At 34.8% G+C, this 20,364-nt stretch overlaps 1 protein-coding gene across 3 annotated transcripts in view; it reads left to right on the forward strand.

Annotated features, from left to right (window-relative positions):
* CCDC122 (coiled-coil domain containing 122) overlaps positions 1-19,076 on the forward strand; it is a 31,753-nt gene extending 12,677 nt beyond the window's left edge. For all 3 annotated transcript variants that reach the window (XM_088021847.1, XM_028106186.2, XM_088021846.1), the window contains 3 exons: positions 8,606-9,004; positions 9,941-10,057; positions 18,596-19,076. In XM_088021847.1, coding sequence (XP_087877973.1) covers positions 8,606-9,004; positions 9,941-10,057; positions 18,596-18,745 — 666 coding nt within the window. In that variant the 3' untranslated portion in view covers positions 18,746-19,076. The remainder of the gene's footprint in view (positions 1-8,605; positions 9,005-9,940; positions 10,058-18,595) is intronic.
* The last annotated feature ends 1,288 nt before the right edge of the window (positions 19,077-20,364 follow it).

Here is a 20,364-nt window from a genome sequence, read left to right on the forward strand (position 1 = left end):
CAAAGAGGAATGTCAAGTGGGCATTTGAAATCTCAGAGCTGGAGATAAAAATTGAGGTTCATCAGCATGTTGTACTTTTCTCTCTCATCTCTGCCAGGAAAAGGATAACTGGGTCTGTCTTTTTAATGCACTGCTCCTTCCCAAAATTATAAATTTATTTAAAGAGAATGCTATACTAGATAGGGAAAAAAAAAAAGAATGGATGATGGTCTGCAGAGTTGTTTTGGTGAGAGGATCTATAAAATTTGGTGAAGAGATATAAATAGCAAATAGAAGGAAGGAATTAAGGCTGGCTCCCAAAGTAGTACCATTAGTTAATTAGTTTGGGAAACTAGGGGAGTGGCAATTTGCATTTTTGGTCCCAGATCCTCATCTTTGTCTATAGTTACACCCTTGCCATGTATCATTACAGTAGGTGATCATACTTCTACCCTTTGACTGTGAGTTTCATCATGTGACTAACTGGGATATTACCAAGTATTATAAATAGAAGCTTGAAAAAGCTCTTCCATAATTGGACTTCCATTCTTTTGCATCTGCTGTCATCTTGAGGACATGCCTAACCTAGCCCACTAGAGGATAAGATACATATGAAGCAAAACCAAGATACCACAGCCACCCAGTCAGCCAAACCAAACCATCTTACAGCCAGTCAAGCCCAGACATTTGAGCAAATCTAACCAGTGTCAACATCTGGCCAACTCCAACTGTTCTCACTCCTGTGAGCAATAAATATTAATTGTCACTGAGGTCTTATGGTTCTGACAATAGATAAGTAATGCAAGGAAGAACAGGATGGGAAGGGGAGTAGGATTAGTCTGACTGGTCTGATTTGAGATGGCCAGTGGCACCTGGGTGTAGGACTCAACAGCCACTATGTTCTGTGAATCATCAGCATATATGTAGCTCAGTATGTAAGTATGGATAAGATTACCCAAGGAGTATACATAGAATGAGCAGAGGAAATTATGATAATTGCACCCTGAAGAAGACCTGTATTTGAAGGAACAATTGAGATTGAGAAGGAATGCTCAGATATCTGAGGAGAACCAGAGAAGAATGGTGGTGTGAAAAGTAGGTTTTAAAAAGGAGGTGCTGGTGAGAAATGCCAACTGTCCCAGAGAGGTAAGGCAGACATCTTTATACTCATTTACAAATGAAGAAAGTGAGATTTGGATAGGGCAATTAAGTTTGCTATGTATGATCATACCAACTAGTAAATGGCAGTAAGGCCCTGGAACCCAGACCTTTTGATTTTTACCCTAGGGCTTTATCATTTTTATCGTATTAACTTTCTTCAGTGAGTACTTCTGATGTCCATAAATATATTATTTAAATGATTATAGAGTAACTTTTACAAATAAATGTTAACACAAATGATAAAATTTTTAAAAAATTTTTTATTAACACATAATGTATTATTTGTTTCAGGGGAACAGGTCTGTAATTCAGCACTCTTACACAATTCACAGCACTCACCATAGTACTTACCCTCCCTAATGTCCATCCCCCAGCCACCCTTTCTTTCCCACCCCATCACCCTCCACTCCAGCAACCCTCAGTTTATTTCCTGAGATTTAGCATCTCTTATGGTTTGTCTCCCTCTCTGATTTTGTCTTGTTTCATTTTTCCCTCTGTTCCCCTATGATCCTCTGTCTTGTTTCTCAAATTCCTCCTATCAGTGAGATCATAGGATACTTGTCTTTCTCTGATTGACTTATTTCACTCAGCATAACACCGTCCAGTTCCATCCACGTCGTTGCAAATGGCAAGATTTCATTTTTTGATGGCTGCATAATATTCCATTGTATATATATACCACATCTTTATTCATCTGTTGATGAACATCTTGGCTCTTTCCATAGTTTGGCTATTATGGACATTGCTGCTATAAACATTGGGGTGCATCTGCTCCTTCGGATCACTACATTTTTATCTTTGGGGTAAATACCCAGTAGTGCAATTGCGGGTCATAGGGTAGCTTTATTTTCAATTTTTTGAGGAACCTCCATACCGTTTTCCAGAGTGGCTGCACCAGCTCGCATTCCCACCAACAGTGTAGGAGGGTTTCCCTTTCTCCGCATCCTTGCCAGCATCTGTTGTTTCCTGACTTGTTAATTTCAGCCATTCTGACTGGTGTGAGGTGGTATCTCGTTGAGGTTTTGATTTGGATTTCCCTGATGCCGAGTGATGTTGAGCACTTTTTCATGTGTTTGTTGGCCATTTGGATGTCTTTGCAGAAATGTCTGTTCAGGTCTTCTGCCCATTTCTTGATTGGATTATTTGTTCTTTGGGTGTTGAGTTTGATAAGTTCTTTATAGATTTTGGATACTAGCCCTTTATCTGATATGTCATTTGCAAATATCTTCTCCCATTCTGTCAGTTGTCTTTTGGTTTTGTTGACTTGTTTTCCTTTGTTGTGCAAAAGCTTTTTATCTTGATGAAGTCCCAATATTTCATTTTTACTCTTGCTTCCCTTGCCTTCAGAGCTGTGTCTAGGAAGAAGTTGCTGAGGTCAAAGAGGTTGCTGCCTGTGTTTTCCTCTAGGATTTTGATGGATTCCTGTCTCACATTTTGGTCTTTTATCCATTTTAGTCTATTTTTATGTGTGGTGTAAGGAAATGGTCCAGTTTCATTCTTCTGCGTGTGGCTATCCAATTTTCCCAACCATTTGTTGAAGAGACTGTCTGTTTTCCATTGGACATTCTTTACTGCTTTGTCGAAGATAAGTTGACCATAGAGTTGAGGGTCCATTTCTGGGCTCTCTATTCTGTTTCATTGATCTTTGTGTCTGTTTTTGTGCCAGTACTATACTGTCTTGATGATTACAGCTTTGTAATAGAGCTTAAAGTCCAGAATTGTGATGCCACCTGCTTTGCTTTTCTTTTTCAACATTCCTCTGGCTATTCGGGGTCTTTTCTAGTTCCATACAAATTTTAGGATTATTTGTTCTATTTCTTTGAAAGAAGTTGATGGTATTTTGATAGGGATTGCATTAAATGTGTAGATTGCTCTAGGTAGCATAGACATTTTCACAATATTTCTCTTCCAATCCATGAGCATGGAACGTTTTTCCATTTCTTTGTGTGTTCCTCAATTTCTTTCATGAGTATTCTATAGTTTTCTGAATACAGAATCCTTGCCTCTTTGGTTAGATTTATTCCTAGGTATCTTACGGTTTTGGGTGCAATTGTAAATGGGAGTGACTCCTTAATTTCTCTTTCTTCTGTCTTGTTGTTGGTGTATAGAAATGCCACTGATTTCTGTGCATTGATTTTATATCCTGCCACTTTACTGAATTCCTGTATGAGTTCTAACAGTTTTGGAGTGGAGTCTTTTGGGTTTTCCACATAAAGTATCATATCATCTGCAAAAAGTGAGAGTTTCACTTCTTCTTTGCCTTTTATTTCTTTTTGTTGTCTGATTGCTGAGGCTAGGACTTCTAGAACTATGTTGAACAGCAGTGGTGATGGTGGACATCCCTGCCGTGTTCCTGACCTTAGGGGAAAAGTTCTCAGTTTTTCCCCATTGAGTATGATATTCACTGTGGGTTTTTCATAGATGGCTTTTATGATATTGAGGTATGTACCCTCTATCCCTACACTGTGAAGAGTTTTAATCAAGAAAGGATGCTGTACTTTGTCAAATGCTTTTTCTGCATCTACTGAGAGGATCATATGGTTCTTTTTTTTTTTTTTAAGATGTATTTATTTATTTATTTGACAGAGAGACAGAGAGCACAAGTAGGCAGAGGGGCAGGCAGAGGGGCAGGCAGAGGAGCAGGCAGAGGGAAAGGGAGAAGCAGGCTCTCCGCCGAGCAGGGAGCCCGATGCGGGGCTTGATCCCAGGGCCCTGGGAACATGAGCTGAGCTGAAGGCAGACGCTTAACCAACTGAGCCACCCAGGAGCCCCAGGATCATATGGTTCTTGTTCTTTCTTTTATTAATGTATTGTATCACATTGATTGATTTGCAGATGTTGAACCAACCTTGCAGCCAGGAATAAATCCTACTTGGTCGTGGTGAATAATCCTTTTAATGTACTGTTGGATCTTATTGGCTAGTATTTTGGTGAGAATTTTTGCATCCATGTTCATCAGGGATATTGGTCTATAGTTCTTTTTGATTATTGGGGGTCTTTGTCTGATTTTGGGATCAAGGTAATGCTGGCCTCTTAAAATGAGTTTGGAAGTTTTCCTTCCATTTCTATTCTTTGAAACAGCTTCAGAAGAATAGGTATGAATTCTTCTTGAAATGTTTGGTAGAATTCCCCTGGGAAGCCATCTGGCCCTGGGCTCTTGTTTGTTGGGAAATTTTTGATTACTGCTTCAATTTCCTTACTGGTTATGGATCTGTTCAGGTTTTCTGTTTCTTCCTGGTTCAGTTTTGGTAGTTTATACGTCTCTAGGAATGCATCCATTTCTTCCAGATTATCTACTTTGCTGGCATATAGTTACTCATATGTTCTTAAAATTGTTTGTATTTCTTTGGTGTTGATTGTGATCTCTCCTCTTCTGTTCATGATTTTATTTATTTGGGTCCTTTCTCTTTTCTTTTTGATCAGTCTGGTCAGGGGTTTATCAATCTTGTTAATTCTTTCAAAGTACAAGCTCCTTGTTTCGTTGATCTGTTCTACTGTTCTTTTGGTTTCTATTTCATTGATTTCTGCTCTGATCTTTATTATTTCTCTTCTCCTGCTGGGTTTAGGCTTTATTTGCTGTTCTTTCTCCAGCTCCCTTAGCTGTAGGGTTAGGTTGTGTATTTGAGACCTTTCTTGTTTCTTGAGAAAGGCTTGTATTGCTATGTACTTTCCTCTTAGGACTGCCTTTGCGGCATCCCAAAGATTTTGAACCGTTGTGTTTTCATTTTCATTTGTTTCCATTAATTTTTTAAATTCTTCTTTAATTTCCTGGTTGACCCATTCATTCTTTAGTAGGATGCTCTTTAGCCTCCATGTATTTGAGTTCTTTCCAACTTTCCTCTTATGATTGAGTTCTAGTTTCAAAGCACTGTGGTCCAAAAATATGCAGGGAATGATCCCAATCTTTTGGTACAGGTTGAGACCTGATTTGTGACCCAGGATGTGATCTATTCTAGAGAATGTTCCATGGGCACTAGAGAAGAATGTGTATTCTGTTGCTTTGGGATGGAATGTTCTGAATATATCTGTGAAGTCCATCTGGTCCAGTGTGTCATTTAAAGCCTTTATTTACCTGTTGATCTTTTGCTTAGATGATCTGTCCATTTCAGTGAAGGGGGGTATTAAAGTCCCCTACTATTATTGTATTATTGTTAATGTATTTCTTTAATTTTGTTATTAATTGGCTTATATAATTGGCTGCTCCCATGTTAGGGGCATAGATATTTAAAATTGTTAGATCGTCTTGTTGGATAGACCCTTTAAGTATGATGTAGTGTACTTCCTCATCTCTTATTATAGTCTTTGGTTTAAAATCTAATTTGTCTGATATAAGGATTGCCACCCCAGCTTTCTTTTGGTGTCCATTAGCATGGTAAATGGTTTTCCACTCCCTCACTTTAAACCTGCCGGTGTCTTTGGATCTAAAATGAGTCTCTTGCAGACAGCATATCGATGGGTCATGCTTTTTTATCCAGTCTGATACCCTGTGTCTTTTGATTGGGGCATTTAGCCCATTTACATTCAGGGTAACTATTGAAAGATATGAATTTAGTGCCATTGTATTGCCTTTAAAGTGACTGTTACTGTATATTGTCTCTGTTCCTTTCTGGTCTATGTTACTTTTAGGCTCTTTCTTTGCTTAGAAGACCCCTTTCAATATTTCTTGTAGGGCTGGTTTGATGTTTGCAAATTCTTTTAGTTTTTGTTTGTCCTGGAACCTTTTTATCTCTCCTTCTATTTTCAATGACAGCCTAGCTGGATATAGTGTTCTTGGCTGCCTGTTTTTCTCATTTAGTGCTCTGAATATATCATGCCAGTCCTTTCTGGCCTGCTAGGTCTCTGTGGATAGGTCTGCCAATCTAATGTTTCTACCGTTGTGGGTTACAGACCTCTTGTCCTGAGCTGCTTTCAGGATTTTCTCTTTGTCTCTGAGACTCGTAAGTTTTACTATTAGATGTCGCGGTGTTGACCTATTTTTATTGATTTTGGGGGGGTTCTCTGTGCCTTCTGGATTTTGATGCCTATTTCCTTCCCCAAATTAGGGAAGTTCTCTGCTATAATTTGCTCCAATATACCTTCTGCCCCTCTCTTCTTCTTCTGGGATCCCAATTATTCTAATGTTGTTTCGTTTTATGTTATCACTTATCTCTCAAATTCTGCCCTCATGATCCAGTAGTTGTTTATCTCTTTTTCTCAGCTTCTCTATTCTCCATCATTTGATCTTCTATATCACTAATTCTCTCTTCTGCCTCATTTATCCTAGCAGTTAGAGCCTCCATTTTTTATTGTAGCTCATCAATAGCCTTTTTTTATTTTGATTTGGTTAGATTTTAGTTCTTTTATTTCTCCAGAAAGGGATTCTCTGGTATTTTCTTTGCTTTTTTCAAGCCCAGCTAGTATCTTTATAATCGTCATTCTGAACTCTAGTTCCAACATCTTACTAATGTCTGTATTGATTAGGTTCCTGGCAATCGGTACTGCCTCTTGTTCTTTTTTTTGAGGTGAGTTTTTCCGTCTTGTATTTTGTCCGGAGGAGAATAGATGAATGAGAGAACAAAATGCTAAAAAAATGCTAAAAGGGTAACAAAGGCCCCAGAAAAATATACACTAAACAAATCAGAAGAGACCTGAAACCAGGGGGAAAGGAAAGGGGGGAAAATGAATATGATCAGCCTGGTGAAAATAACAGAGCCACACACTAGATTTTGGGTGTATTTTTGTCTGTTAGAAGAAATTGCCTCCCAAAATTTTAAAGAAAGAAATACACACACACACACACACACACACACACACACACACACACACAAATAAGGGTAAATACAATGAAGGGATAGAATATGACTGTAAAGACGAAAATTAAAAAAGATTTTTTAAAAGGAATTGATAAGTTGGTTGAAAAAAGAATGAAAAAAATTAAAAAAAAAAGATTGTGAACAGGCGGGAGACTAGGACAACGTCATACACTAGATTTAGGGTATATTTTGGTCTGTTAGAAGAAACTGTATCCCAAAATTTTAAAGAAAAACTTATATATATTCAAAAAGTAAGGTTAAATACAATGAAGAGATAGAATATGACTGTAAAATGAAAAATTAGAAAAGATGTTAAAAAAGGGATTGATAAGCTGTTGGTTGAAAAAGGAAAGAAGAAAAATTCAACTAAAAAAATAGAAAAAGAAGAAAATAAAATTAAAAAAATTAACTTTGAAAGACTAAAGAATCATGGGGGAAAAAGCCATGAATTCTATGTGCTGTACTCCCTTAGTGTGGGGGTTTTGCCATTCTCATTGATTGGTAAACTTGGTCTTGGCTGGCTGTTCTTGCTAATCATCTGGGGGAGGGGCCTGTTGCAGTGATTCTCAAATGTCTTTGCCTGAGGCAGAATTGCCCCACCCTTGCTAGGGGCTAGGCTAAGTAATCTGCTCCGGTTTGCTGTAGCTTTTGTTCCCTGCAAGCTTTCTGTACAGCTTTGGAGGACAAGAATGAAAATGGAGGCCTCCCAGTCTCTGGTCCCAGAGGAGCCTAGAGCTCAGGGCCCCACTCCTCAGTGTGCCCTCAGAGAAAAGCAGCCAGTCACTCCTGTCTCCCTGGTCTCTGGCTGCACTCTGTGCTCACCCGGCCTGTGACTGAGCATTTCTATCTCTGGTACCCGACCCCATGGGGAGTCTCCAGACCCAGCAGATTCCTGCAGTGCGCTGCCGTGCCACTCCTCCCAGGGGAGGAAAAGGAGAGAGTCTCCCCAGATCTGCCACTTGTTGGGTCTCTGCTGGAAGAGCAGTGGCCAGACTGTGCCGCGGATGATGGTTTATGGCCACCCCGAGCTGAGAGCCCACTCCTCGGCTCCATCTTTGCAGCCGGCTTCCCTGCTCCAATACCTGGGAGCTCTGCCATACTCAGGCACCCCCAGTCTTTCTGTGACCCCGAGGGTCCCAAGACCACACTGTCCCAGCAAGGGTTCCATCCCCCGCTTAGCCACTGGAGTGACGTCCCTCAGTGAAGCAAACTTCTAAAAGTTCCGATCTTGTGCTCCACTGCTCTATTGCTCGCTGGTAGGGGCTGATGGAGGCTCCCTACCCCTGCGGTCTGTCTTCCCGTATATCGCCTCGGATTCACTTCTCCACATTTCCTACCTTCCAGAAAGTGGTCGCTTTTTTGTTCAGAGAGTTGCTGCTATTCTTTTCTTCAATCTCCTGTTGAGTTTGTAGGTACAAATGATAAAATTTTAATATTTTGAATTAGATGAACATTAAAAAGTAAGAAATATATAACTCTGGGCTCCCTTCAACATTATAAAATAATTTTGTTACTTATTGAATGGTTCCTTTTATTGTATATCAATTTTTCTATATCTGATAAATATGTATTTTTTATGTTGTGATTTTACTACAGACTTATGGATCAAAACAATAACATTCTTAATGTTGAATATCATGAATTAATAATAATAATATTGAAATATTTTACAGAATGAACTCCATAAACTTGAAAAACAAATAGCATCTGTCTCTGCAGAAACTAAAGAAACAGAAAGGCAGATTTATCAGCAAGATGCTGCCATAGAGCATGCCAAACTTCAGTGTGGGAACCTGGAAACTCAAATCAAATCCTTACATACAGAAAATGTCAAGCTTAAATTTGACATAGAAGCAGCCCAAGAAGACTTTGAGGAACACATGATAAGATATAATGAATATTATGCAAAAATAAAAGAGCATAAAGATAGTTTGGGGGAAGTAGAAAGCAAATGGTCATTCATGACTGCACTACATGAAAAACGAGATCTTGTTAAAAAACTAAAAACAACAAAAGAGGAACTTATGCAAAATCTCCAAAATCCAGAAGGAAATCGCATAAAACAAGTACAGGTTTGAAACACCACTTATCATAACTTTTTCTATTACTCCTTTTTTGCAAGTACACTTAGTAATACATTTATCATTAATAAAATGTCCATAGCTGCCTTAATTAGAGTCAGAAACTATTTTCACAACTTTTAAAAACTTAAATACATGGGTTATGTAACAACTACACCAAATGTACAAAGACATAAGGGAGTTGTTCTCAAATCCTCAGTGGATTAATAAAAATAGATGGTCAAACAAAATTGCAGTGAACAATTAATCCATTGTTTCAGAAAGTGTGACTCACAAAAATGTTGAAGCCCTATCTTCTTAGGCTAATGGATCTGACCAATTCAAATCAATTTTGTATGCTTAATGCTATTATATAAACAATAACAATAATTGTACCTTATTAATTTTTCTTTTTTAATACTATTTTAAATACTTTAAATTTAAAATAAATTTTAAATACTACTATGTAGTATTTTTAATACTATTTTTTGAAGACAATGGGAGATATAAACTCAATATATCTGTCATTTCTTGCTAGAGAATTTAAAAGTATCCTTTATACTGTTATTGGGCAATTGCCACTATGACTACCGCTTTTCTTAGTTTTAATTTAAGATTTTTATTTTTATTTTTTTTTTAATTTAAATTCAATTTAATTAACATATACTATATTATGAGTTACTGTTGCTGGGCAATGGCCAGTATGACATGACTACCACTTTTTTTTATATCTTACTTGCACTTATTAATTTTAAGTTTTTAAATCAAAGGTTTATTTGTTTGAATAACAGTTCTTTATTTGTACCTATAAAAATAATATTCTAATCCTGTTTACTGAAATTAAATGTGATGGTTAGTTTTTTTAAATTATAGAAATACTGAAAATGTTGGACTTATATTGACCATTCATTGTTTGACTTGTATATTTTAAACTTTATAAACATATAGGAAGACATTACAAAGTTAAAGGATAAAATTGTAACTATAAAAGAATCTATCACTGAAAAAACTTGTTTTCTTGAAGAAGAAAAAAAGACACATGAAAAATTAAGAAAAGAAATAGAGGTAAGTCTTAATTATCTGATTTCAATGTTTTACGGTATTTCTTAAGCTTATACCATATTTATAATTTACATAGTTTACTCTCAATTTCTAAAACAGCTAGAGAACAAAAAAGAACTATAAAAAGTAAAGTTCAAATCATTAATAGAGATAACTCCCTCATTTAGATACTTAAATATGTGGAATGTATTCAAACAAAGCAAGCACTCATTCTTATTAAAATGTGGCCTAGAATTATTATAGGTCTTATTCCACCAACACCTTGGTTCTCAATTAATGTCTAGAAAGCAGAGATTATCAAGTGAAAAAGGATGACCATTACTAGAGAGACATCAGAAACTCTTTAAAATAGAGTAAGAGACAATGGAAGTCATTAGTATTCTATACCTCTCTGACTTTATATTTTCTATTATTAAAAATTAAAAAACCTGATATGCAAAACTGAAAGTGAGATTGAATTTGGGGTACCACTAGTAGACTTTTTTTTTTAAAGATTTTATTTATTTGACAGAGAGAGACACAGCGAGAGAGGGAACATAAGCTCGGAGAGTGAGAGAGGGAGAAGCAGGCTTCCTACCAAGCAGGGAGCCCAATGTGGGGCTCGAACCCTAGACCCTGGGATCATCACCTGAGCCAAAGGCAGACACTTAACGACTGAGCCACCCAGGCGCCCCTGGGGTACCACTAGTAGACTTCTATGGTCATTATTAAATGAATGGAGAACAAAAATGGAAAAGAATCTGTTGTTGAGGGCAAATAATTTTCACCCTTAAGACATTAATTTGAAAACTAAAAAGATGCATTTACTTGTGATTAATTTGCTTGTGGCTAATTTGCCACAATAGGAAAGCATCTGAGGAATTTGAAGATAAAAATCCTCACCTTTACAAAACATTTATCTAAGAAACATCATTACTTTATCTTACATTTTTCTAGTAATCTGAATAAGTGATTATTTTTTTACCTTCTAGATCAAGATTTATTATAAAATTATAAATAGACACTATCAGTGGCATTAAAATAGAAATAAAATGATTAATGAAATAGAAATAAGAATACAGATATAATCAATCATAAATGGTACAAACAAAATAGGTTAGCCATATGGAAAAATAAAGCAAATTTAGAAATAAAATTGTATTTCTGTCTTATAATACACACATATAACCATTTCCAGGAAGATTAAAGACAATATAGGAGACAAACTTACCCACTTGTGTCAGAGAAGTATTTCTTTTAAAAGACACACACTCAAACTGCATGATTAAATATTACTTTTGACAATATCATAAATTTCTAGATTATTAATAATAAATGCACCATAACAATAGAGAAGAGAAAACTCATTTTGAGAGAAGGTATTTGTGATTTATATAAGTGACTAAGAGATAAGATGTCAAACCAGTAGAACATTGAGCATATGATATGAAAAGTCTTATTTTTTGAAACATGAATATCCAAAAAATAATGGGAAAAATTACTAACCTAATTAATAATAACAGACTAATAATTAAAACCACAATGGGGTCCCATATTTAGTCCCTCAGTTTATCAATATTATAGTTGGCAATATGTGGAGCACTTGAATTTTAATATACTATTGGTATGAATGTAAATTGGTAAAAAGTATTTTGGAAAGGAATTTGAGATTACCTATTAATTTTTTACTCTAATCTTCATTGAGGTATAATTATAAGAGTAAGTACACAAATTAAAAGGTTTAGCTTGATTAATTTTGACTATGATATATATTTACACCCATGTTATCATTACCTAGATCAAGATGTAAAACTTGCCCATTCATGCTTAGGGAATTCTTTTGTACCCCTTTCCTTAGGCTACCACTATTCTGATTTTTAAAAACAACTTTATTGAGATACAATTCACCCATTGAAAGTGCATAAGTCAATGATTTTTGGTATATTCACAGATAATTTCTAACCATTACTTCAGTTAATTTTAGAAATTTTCATCACCTCAAAACAGAAATTCCATACCCATTAGCTGTGACCTCTCCATTTGTCTATTGTATTTACCTATATATATATATAGAGAGAGTGTTTTGATTTTCACTTTTCAAAGAGTAAACAATGTAATTCGGTACATTAACAAAATCGAAGGAGTTAAAAAGAAATAATTTGATAGTTGCAGAAACAGCATTAGACAAATTTCAACACCATTCATATAACAACTCTTAGCAAATTAAGAATAGAATTCTAGGAAATTTTCTCAGCCTAATTAAGGGCATCTATAAACCAACTTACAGCTAACAACATCATATTTACTATAAAATGTTGAATGATTTTCCCCCAAAGATTGGAAACAAGGCAAAGATGTATTATCCTACCTAAAACATATTAGAGGTCCTAATCAGTGCTATAAAGCAAGAGAAAATAAGGCATAAAGATTGTAAAGAAGTAAAATTATATTTACAGACAGCATGATTGCTTATGTAGAAAATCCTAAAGAATCTACAAAAAGACTAATAAACAAGTAAATTTAGTAAGGTCACAGGATAAAAGGTTAAAACAAAAAATAGTATTTTTTTCTATTCTATTTCCATTCTATATAGATTCCATGAAGTAGCAACAAACAACTGAAAAGTGAAATGAAGAAAATAAAACTCTTCATTGACACTAAAGAACATAAAATATTTGCTAAGAAATTTAATGAAAAAAATTTATAAAACTTCTACAATAAAAATATTAATGAGAAATTAAAGAACAATAAATGGAATGATATAATATGTTCATGATCTATAAAACTCAATATTTTAGTGTCAACTTTCTCCAAAAATAATCTATAGGTTCAACACCATTCCATAAAAAATTCCCAGTAGATATTTTTTGTAGAAATTTACAAGCTGTTCTAAAATTGATATACAAATGCAAAGGATCTAGCTAGCTAAAACAAACTTGAAAAATAATAAAGTTGTAATATTGCCCTAACTGATATTAAGATTTATTATGAAGCTACAATTATTAAGAAACTGTAGTATTGGTGAAAGAATAAATAAATGGACCAATGGAACAACACAGTTCAAAAATCAATCACACTTTGTTATTTTGACAAAGATGTCAAGATAATTCCATGAAGAAAGGAAAGCCTTATCATAAATGGTGCTGGAACAACTGGATATCTGTTTGGAAACAATGAACCCCTGTGCCTACTTCACAACATACATAACACTGCATTTGAAGTAGATCAGAGGTCTAAATGTAAAAGCTAAAACCGTAAAGCTTCTAGAAGAAACCATAGGAGAATATCTTCATTAAGATTTGGGTTAAACAAAGATTTCTTAGAACACAAAATGCACTAACCATAATGGAAAAAATTGATACATTGGACCTTAAACTTTGAAACCTCATTCTTCAAAAGATGCTCTCAAGAAAATGAAAAGATAGAGGTGCCTGGGGTGGCTCAGTTGGTTAAGCATCCGACTCTTGATTTTGGCTCAGGTTGTGATCTCTGGGTTGTGAGATTGAGCCCTACCCCCAACAGGGAGCCTGCTTAAGATTCTCTCTCTGCTGGGGCACCTGGGTGGCTCAGTCATTAGGCGTCTGCCTTCGGCTCGGGTCATGATCCCAGGGTCCTGGGATCTAGCCCCACATGGGCTCCTTGTTCAGTGGGAAGCCTGCTTCTCCCTCTCCCACTCCCCCTGCTTGTGTTCCCTCTCTCGCTCTCTCTCTCTCTCTCTGTCAAAAAATAAAATCTTTATATTAAAAAAAAGGATTCTCTTTCTACATCTCCTTCCATGCCCACCCACCACCCCCTCCCCCTGCTTAAAAAAAAAAAAAGGAATGAAAAGACAAAAACACAGGAGTAAAAATATTTGCAATACATATAGCTGAGAGAAGACATATCAAAGGCCTATATATAAAGAACTCTTAACAATCCATTTTAAAAATGGGCAAAAGATATAAACAAATTTCACAGTAAGTACATGAAAAGATGCTCAGCATCTTTAACCACAAGGAAGTGAAAATTAAAACCACAGTATGATATTTCACAACCAATAGAAAGGTTAAAATTACAATGAATGATAATACCAAATGTCAAAAGTGTGGAGCAACTGAAAATCTCTTGCATTTTTGGTGAGATTATAAAATGGTGCAACTGCTTTAGAAAATGGTTTGGCAGTTTATTAAGAAGTTAGCACATACCTATTGTATGCTTCAACAATTCCATCCCTAGGTGTTTACTCAAGAAAAAAGAAAACATATGTCTTAAAATAAAACTTGCATATGAATGTTCATAGAAGCTTTATTCATAATAGCCCCAAAAGAGAAACACTACAAATGTCCCTCAAAAACAGAATGGATAAACAAATTGAGGAATTTCCGTGTTATGGAATACTATTCAGCGATAAAAAGAATGAAATACTGACACACACAACATGGGTGTATACATTTGTCAAAAGTCATTTAACCATAGCCTTAAAAATCTATGTATTTATACTTCCATAAATATATTTAACCATAATTTTAGATTGAACAACCAGAAGAGAAGTTACAGGACATGTTCAAATGGCAACCAGTGAGCTCCAAGTCTCTTAAGTGCAGCATTTTCTCCATGGTAAAACAGTGACATTTTAGGAGTCTTTGTTACATTCTGAACAATACAGAATTTAGTAATATATTTTATATAACATTCTTCTCAAAGTAGGGTAGCAGTCATTTGGTTTCCAAAAGCGGTCTCATTTTATTCATATATTTATTCAGTAATTTATTCAACTTAGTTATTGAGCTCATACTATGTGCTAGTTACTCTTTTTAGGCTGACAATGGAGTGGTGAATAAAATAGCACGTGACTCCTTCACTTTTCTATGTGTGTGCTATATTCTTCATAAAACCCTTTCTAATATATGTCTTCATGAACTTGCCTTCTAGTTGGAGAGACAGACCTAAACAAGATGTGTAAGACATACAGCATGTTAGCTAAGGATAGGGTTAAGAACAAAAAAAAATGGAGCAGAGAAGGGAATATGTAATACATGTATTGCAGGGAGAGAGAAGGTGAAATATTAGATCTTGCAGCCATCAAAATCTTTACTGAGTAGGTCTCTTTCAGCAAAATCCTAAAAGAAGTGAAGGAGCAAGGCATGCAGATCTGAGGAAGAGCTTTCCAGGAAAAAGAAAAAGCAAGTGTAAAGGTCTTAAGATAAGAACATATGTTGGCTTAGAGAATAGAAGAACACTGTGGCTAGAATGGAGGGAACAAAAAAAAAGTAGTGAAATGAGGTGAGATTTGGCTTATACAGGGCTTTGCTTTCTTTTTGCCACTGTGTTTTGTGGGCACCACCCCTCCTTCACTATTGCTCTTAGTTCTGCCTAGCCAGCAACAGTAATTAATGAGAGTAGTAGCCCATCTACTTCCTAGAGGCAAAAAGTTATGTTCTAGACAGAACCATTTACATCCTTAGTGCCTACAGATGTTCAAGGTTGAATATTAAGACACATATCAAAGTCTGAATGTAACCAGTAGAGGCTGAACAAATGCCTGTCTTTCAAGAAGGCTCACAATGCGACCTTTGCCTTTATAAATTCACTTCTTGTTTTTTTTTTCCTTTGCTCATTTGTTGGTGGTGGTGGTGGTGGTGATGGTGGGGTGTGTGTGTGTGTGTGTGTGTGTGTGTGTGTGTGATGTGATGTCTTAATTGGTTGTGTTTGGGTTTTTTTGTTTGTTTAGTTTCAAGTTTTTATTAAATTCCATTAGTTACCAGAGGGGAGGTGGGTGGGTGGACAGGTGAAATAGGTGATGGGGATTAAGGACTGCACCTGTGGTGATGAGCACTGGGTGATATATCGAATTGTTGAATCACTATATTATACACGTGAAACTAATATAACACTATATGTTAACTGGAATTCAAATAAAACAAAATAAGATAAATGAAATATTGGCATGTGAAAAAAAATAAAGTCACTTTTTGGTCAAAACTGCCTTTTAGCCTTGTGAACTTAGAAACTTAATCTTGTTAGTGTCCCAGTGTTCAGTAGACATGGAGAGATGCTAGAAGAGTTCAAAAGAAACTGATGTATAAAACTCATACCAGTTTATTAATTTACAATAATAAAACTCTCACGGAAACCAGATAACTTATGTCAGTCATTAGTGCTGCTTCTTCCTTATAAGGAAACTACAGTAGAAACCAAATTATCACAAGTTTTTAGTTAGTGAGCATGGAAATCAAGTCAGTCATCTGAGTTTGACTGTTCTTGGCCTCTGGCTCTGGGTGCTCAAGCCAATCTCCATAACAGTTATACTTGTGTCAGATAAATAGACCCTACCAGTGCATGACTCCTTCACCTTCCTATGTATGTACTACATTCTTCACAAAACCTCTTCTGAAGATATTCTTTCTTTAGATACATTCTTTCTTTAGATACATCAATATCTTCTGTGACATCTAGCTCTGACTGGTGATCTGGGGTCCCCCTAAGGGGACTTTGCACATCTCTACTCTGATCCATTGTGTATTAGTTTCATAGCTTAACTATTGAAGAATAATTTTAGAGATATGCTACTGTGAAACTGACCAAATGTATTGATTAACCAAAAATTTGTTTTAGTTATTTTATTTCTATGAGTATATTCTATGAACAGGAGTATGGGCATATTTAGTTATTATACTCTCCCTATGAATATATTCTATTGAATATACCAATGAATATATATTATATATAAATATATATAGTGAATATATATTTTTAAATAGAAATATATTCAATGTTTAAAAAAATCTTTTGAATATAGCTTCATATCTAATATGTTTCAATTTAAACTAATTTTAATCCTTTTCAAATCATTTTTTTATTTTGCCAACATACCAGTAGGCCTGGTTCACCAACTTCAATGAATTATCTGAATTTACAGAATTAAGAAAAACTGGAGACTTAAAAAGACAAAGTTTATAGAAATTTATGTGAATTTTTAGTTGACAAGTTTTCACTTCATTTTTACAGCAGTACTTTAGAATACTTAGAGTGTCTTGGTCCCTGTTCCTCTGCTACTGCTGCAGAGTTGTGTTTCAATATAATTGATTTCCTTTGTAATCGTGCATGTTTTATTTGATGCATTAAAAACATTATTCTAAGGAGTCCATACTCTTCACCATACTGTTGAAAGAACCCATGGCATAATAAAGGTAAAGAAGCCATGCTGAGGTAGGAGCTTGGAAACAGGGAGTACCCTTTGCTGGGGGAAAAGCAGAGAGGAGATTCAAGATGTGGAGAAATTTGAACCCTCACACAGGAATCATGGGGATGTAAAAATGGTGCCGTCACTATGGAAAATAATCTGGCAATTCCTCAAGTGGTTGAACATAGAATTACCATATGATCTTAGTTCTACTCCTAGGTATAGACCCTAGAGAAGTGAAAATATAAATCCACACAAAAACTTGCACATGAATGTTCATAACAGCATTGTTCATAATAGCCAAAAACTGGAAACAAATGTCCATTATCTGATGAATTGGGTAAATAAAATTTGGTATTATTCTACAATGGAATATTATTTGGCAATAAAAAGTAATGAAGTACTAATACATGCCACAACATGGTAAACCCTTAAAAGGATTATGCTAAGTTGAAGAAGCCAATCAGAAAAGACCATGTACTGTATGATTACATTTATAAGAAATATCCAGAATAGGCAAATCTATATAAAGAGAAAGATTAGTAATTGTCTAGTGCTAAGATGGGGGGTGTGGGAATGGGAAGTCACTGCTAATGGGTACTATCTTTCTTTTTGAGGTAATGAAAATGTTCTCAAAATTGATTGTGGTAGCAGTTGTACAACTCTGAATGTACTAAAACCCATTGAATTGTCCACTTTAAAGGATGGACTGTATGATATGTCAATTATATCTCAATAAAGCTGTCTTAGAAGATTGGGTATTTTTTGTATAGCTAACACTAATATTAGGAATTTTTTCCTTTCTACTTTCTCATGGCCTGACACCAAAAGCCTTGCACTTTCCACTGTGCTTCATTGCCTTCCAGTGTAGTAGCACTGTCTGGCTCAGCATAAATATACTGCTCTACTTATTATTATGACTATATGATCTTTTGGATCTTTGAGATGGATGGGTCTATGTTTCAATGAACCACTGGATATAGGGAATGAAACCATTTCTCCTAACTGGTAACTGTTTTGATAACTCGAAGGCACTCCATCACAGATGCTTTGCTTGAATTCAGATCTCAAACACCATCACTTGCTAGCTATGAAGCCTTGGTTGAATTACTTAAACTCTTAGATCTTCAGATTTTTTTGTACAAAAATGGAGATAATAATATCTATCCACATCATATGGTATTATAAGAATTTAATTATATCTAAAAAACTCTCAGTATAGTATCTAACATGTAATAAGTGTTGAATAGTTATTATTACTGTTTATTTTTATTACCATTATCATTTACAGTGAGTAATTCCTAATCAAGTGTTTTCTTTAGAGTAGTCAAAATATCCTTTATGGCTATTTACTACTTACCCTTCTCAAGCCCTGATGACATGTACTCTTCTTTTAATAGGTGCAACATAAGAGATATGGTGCAATTCTTAAGCGTTTGCATTGTCAGGTGAACAAGCTTCAGTCAAATAAAAGACAATGGCAATGGAACATTCACCAACTGGAAAAAACTGCAGCTGAACTAAGAAAACGCATTGGAATGAAAGATTAACATGGCCAAAGGGCAATGTAGAACAGACTATGCCAACAAAAATGATAGGACAAAAGGTTCAGAAAATTCTTTGGGTTCTTAACCAGCATCCACTAACAGAGGTCTGTTTTAATAACAGATACATTTTCTCTTTTTTTTTTTTAATCGGTTAATCTGTGCCTGCAATTGATAGCAGTAGATAGACAATAGGAATGCTTACAGAAGACTAGTGGAAGACTCTGTATAAATATTTCGAGTATGTAAGATATATTTCTATTTATGAATGCCTATTTATAAACGTGTTGCCTTCACTATCATATGAAGTAAAAATGTAGAAGAAAAGAAACACAAAGTTACAATGATTTAAATTGTTAAGATATTTTAAATGATTCTGTTTCAAACTTTTTATTAAAACTTGCTTTTTTACCACTGTCTTCACAGTAGTCCATAAATAATGACATTTACAATAATGTTGTATGTTCAGTGCTTCAGGTATTTTACTTTTTATCTTATTCAGAAGGTAACAATCATTTTTTCTTTGTTATTAGATAACAGTTTTAGAGTGTTGCAAGGCATAAAATTTTTTGTTTACTTTTTCTCTTTAAATTCTTTTGTACTATTCTGTGAAAAATTTGAAGTTATAACATCATTATAAGGTAAATACCAGCTCTTAAAAAAAAATGTTAATGAGTGTAGACTACCGTGTATTTTTTTCTCACTGAGAGTTGTATGCTATTTCCATGACAACATTTCAAAATTTAACTTGTGCATATTAAGATAAAAGTGCTCCTTCTCATGGCTCCACTGAATCAAATTTTTAGGAACAGAAAAAATATTATTGAAGATAATGGTTTTTAAATATTTACTTTTAGGATTTAATGCTTTCAAAACAACAACATCAAAAAGGTATCTCAAGTTCATTTTCTCCTCACCTTTCTTCATGACTAAGACTAAGTAAGAGGATAGCTGATATAAAACCTGATATTAATAATCTTGTTATGTCTAACATTAATAATTCTATTATGAATTAACATGGCTATTATAGCTAACACTTCAAATGGCTTTGCTGTAACACAATCAACTTTGGCACATGACTCAGAAATGCAGTTACAAATAAAAATGGTTAAACGTACAGATTGTAGAGAGTACCCACTATGCTCAGCTGAAGACGAGGCTGAAACATTTTAAGGCTGATTGTATAAAAATATTTCAATTTAATTCACATATTTAAAAGGCTATTTTTATAACTATACTTCATAAATTTATTTACAGTTTATAAAAGAAAAATTCTAGTTTTCTAAACTCTTTTTAAGTTTATAATAGGTTTCAAAATATTTGTACCTGATAGCTAACTCCTTGAGTTATATTTGTGAAAGTTATTTTTCAATTAAGATATAACAAAAATAGGTTTAATCTGTTTAAGATAATGTGCCTATTTGAGAAAGTAATTTTCACTGTAGTGTTCTGAAATACTCATGATAATAATACATGTACCTATTTAAAATTTTGTGACAGAAGAAAGTATTATTTGAACAAGAACATTTTTCCTTTCCTTGCTCTTTATAATCTTGAAAATCATTTCAGATGATGGACGCTCTCAGATTAGCCAAGAAGAACTAAAGCTTGGGGTATCGTCAAGC

Source organism: Eumetopias jubatus, unplaced genomic scaffold, assembly GCF_037043125.1.
Source record: "Eumetopias jubatus isolate StellerSeaLion01/CBP00866 unplaced genomic scaffold, mEumJub1_p1.0 scaffold_3, whole genome shotgun sequence".
Lineage (NCBI taxonomy): Eukaryota > Metazoa > Chordata > Mammalia > Carnivora > Otariidae > Eumetopias > Eumetopias jubatus.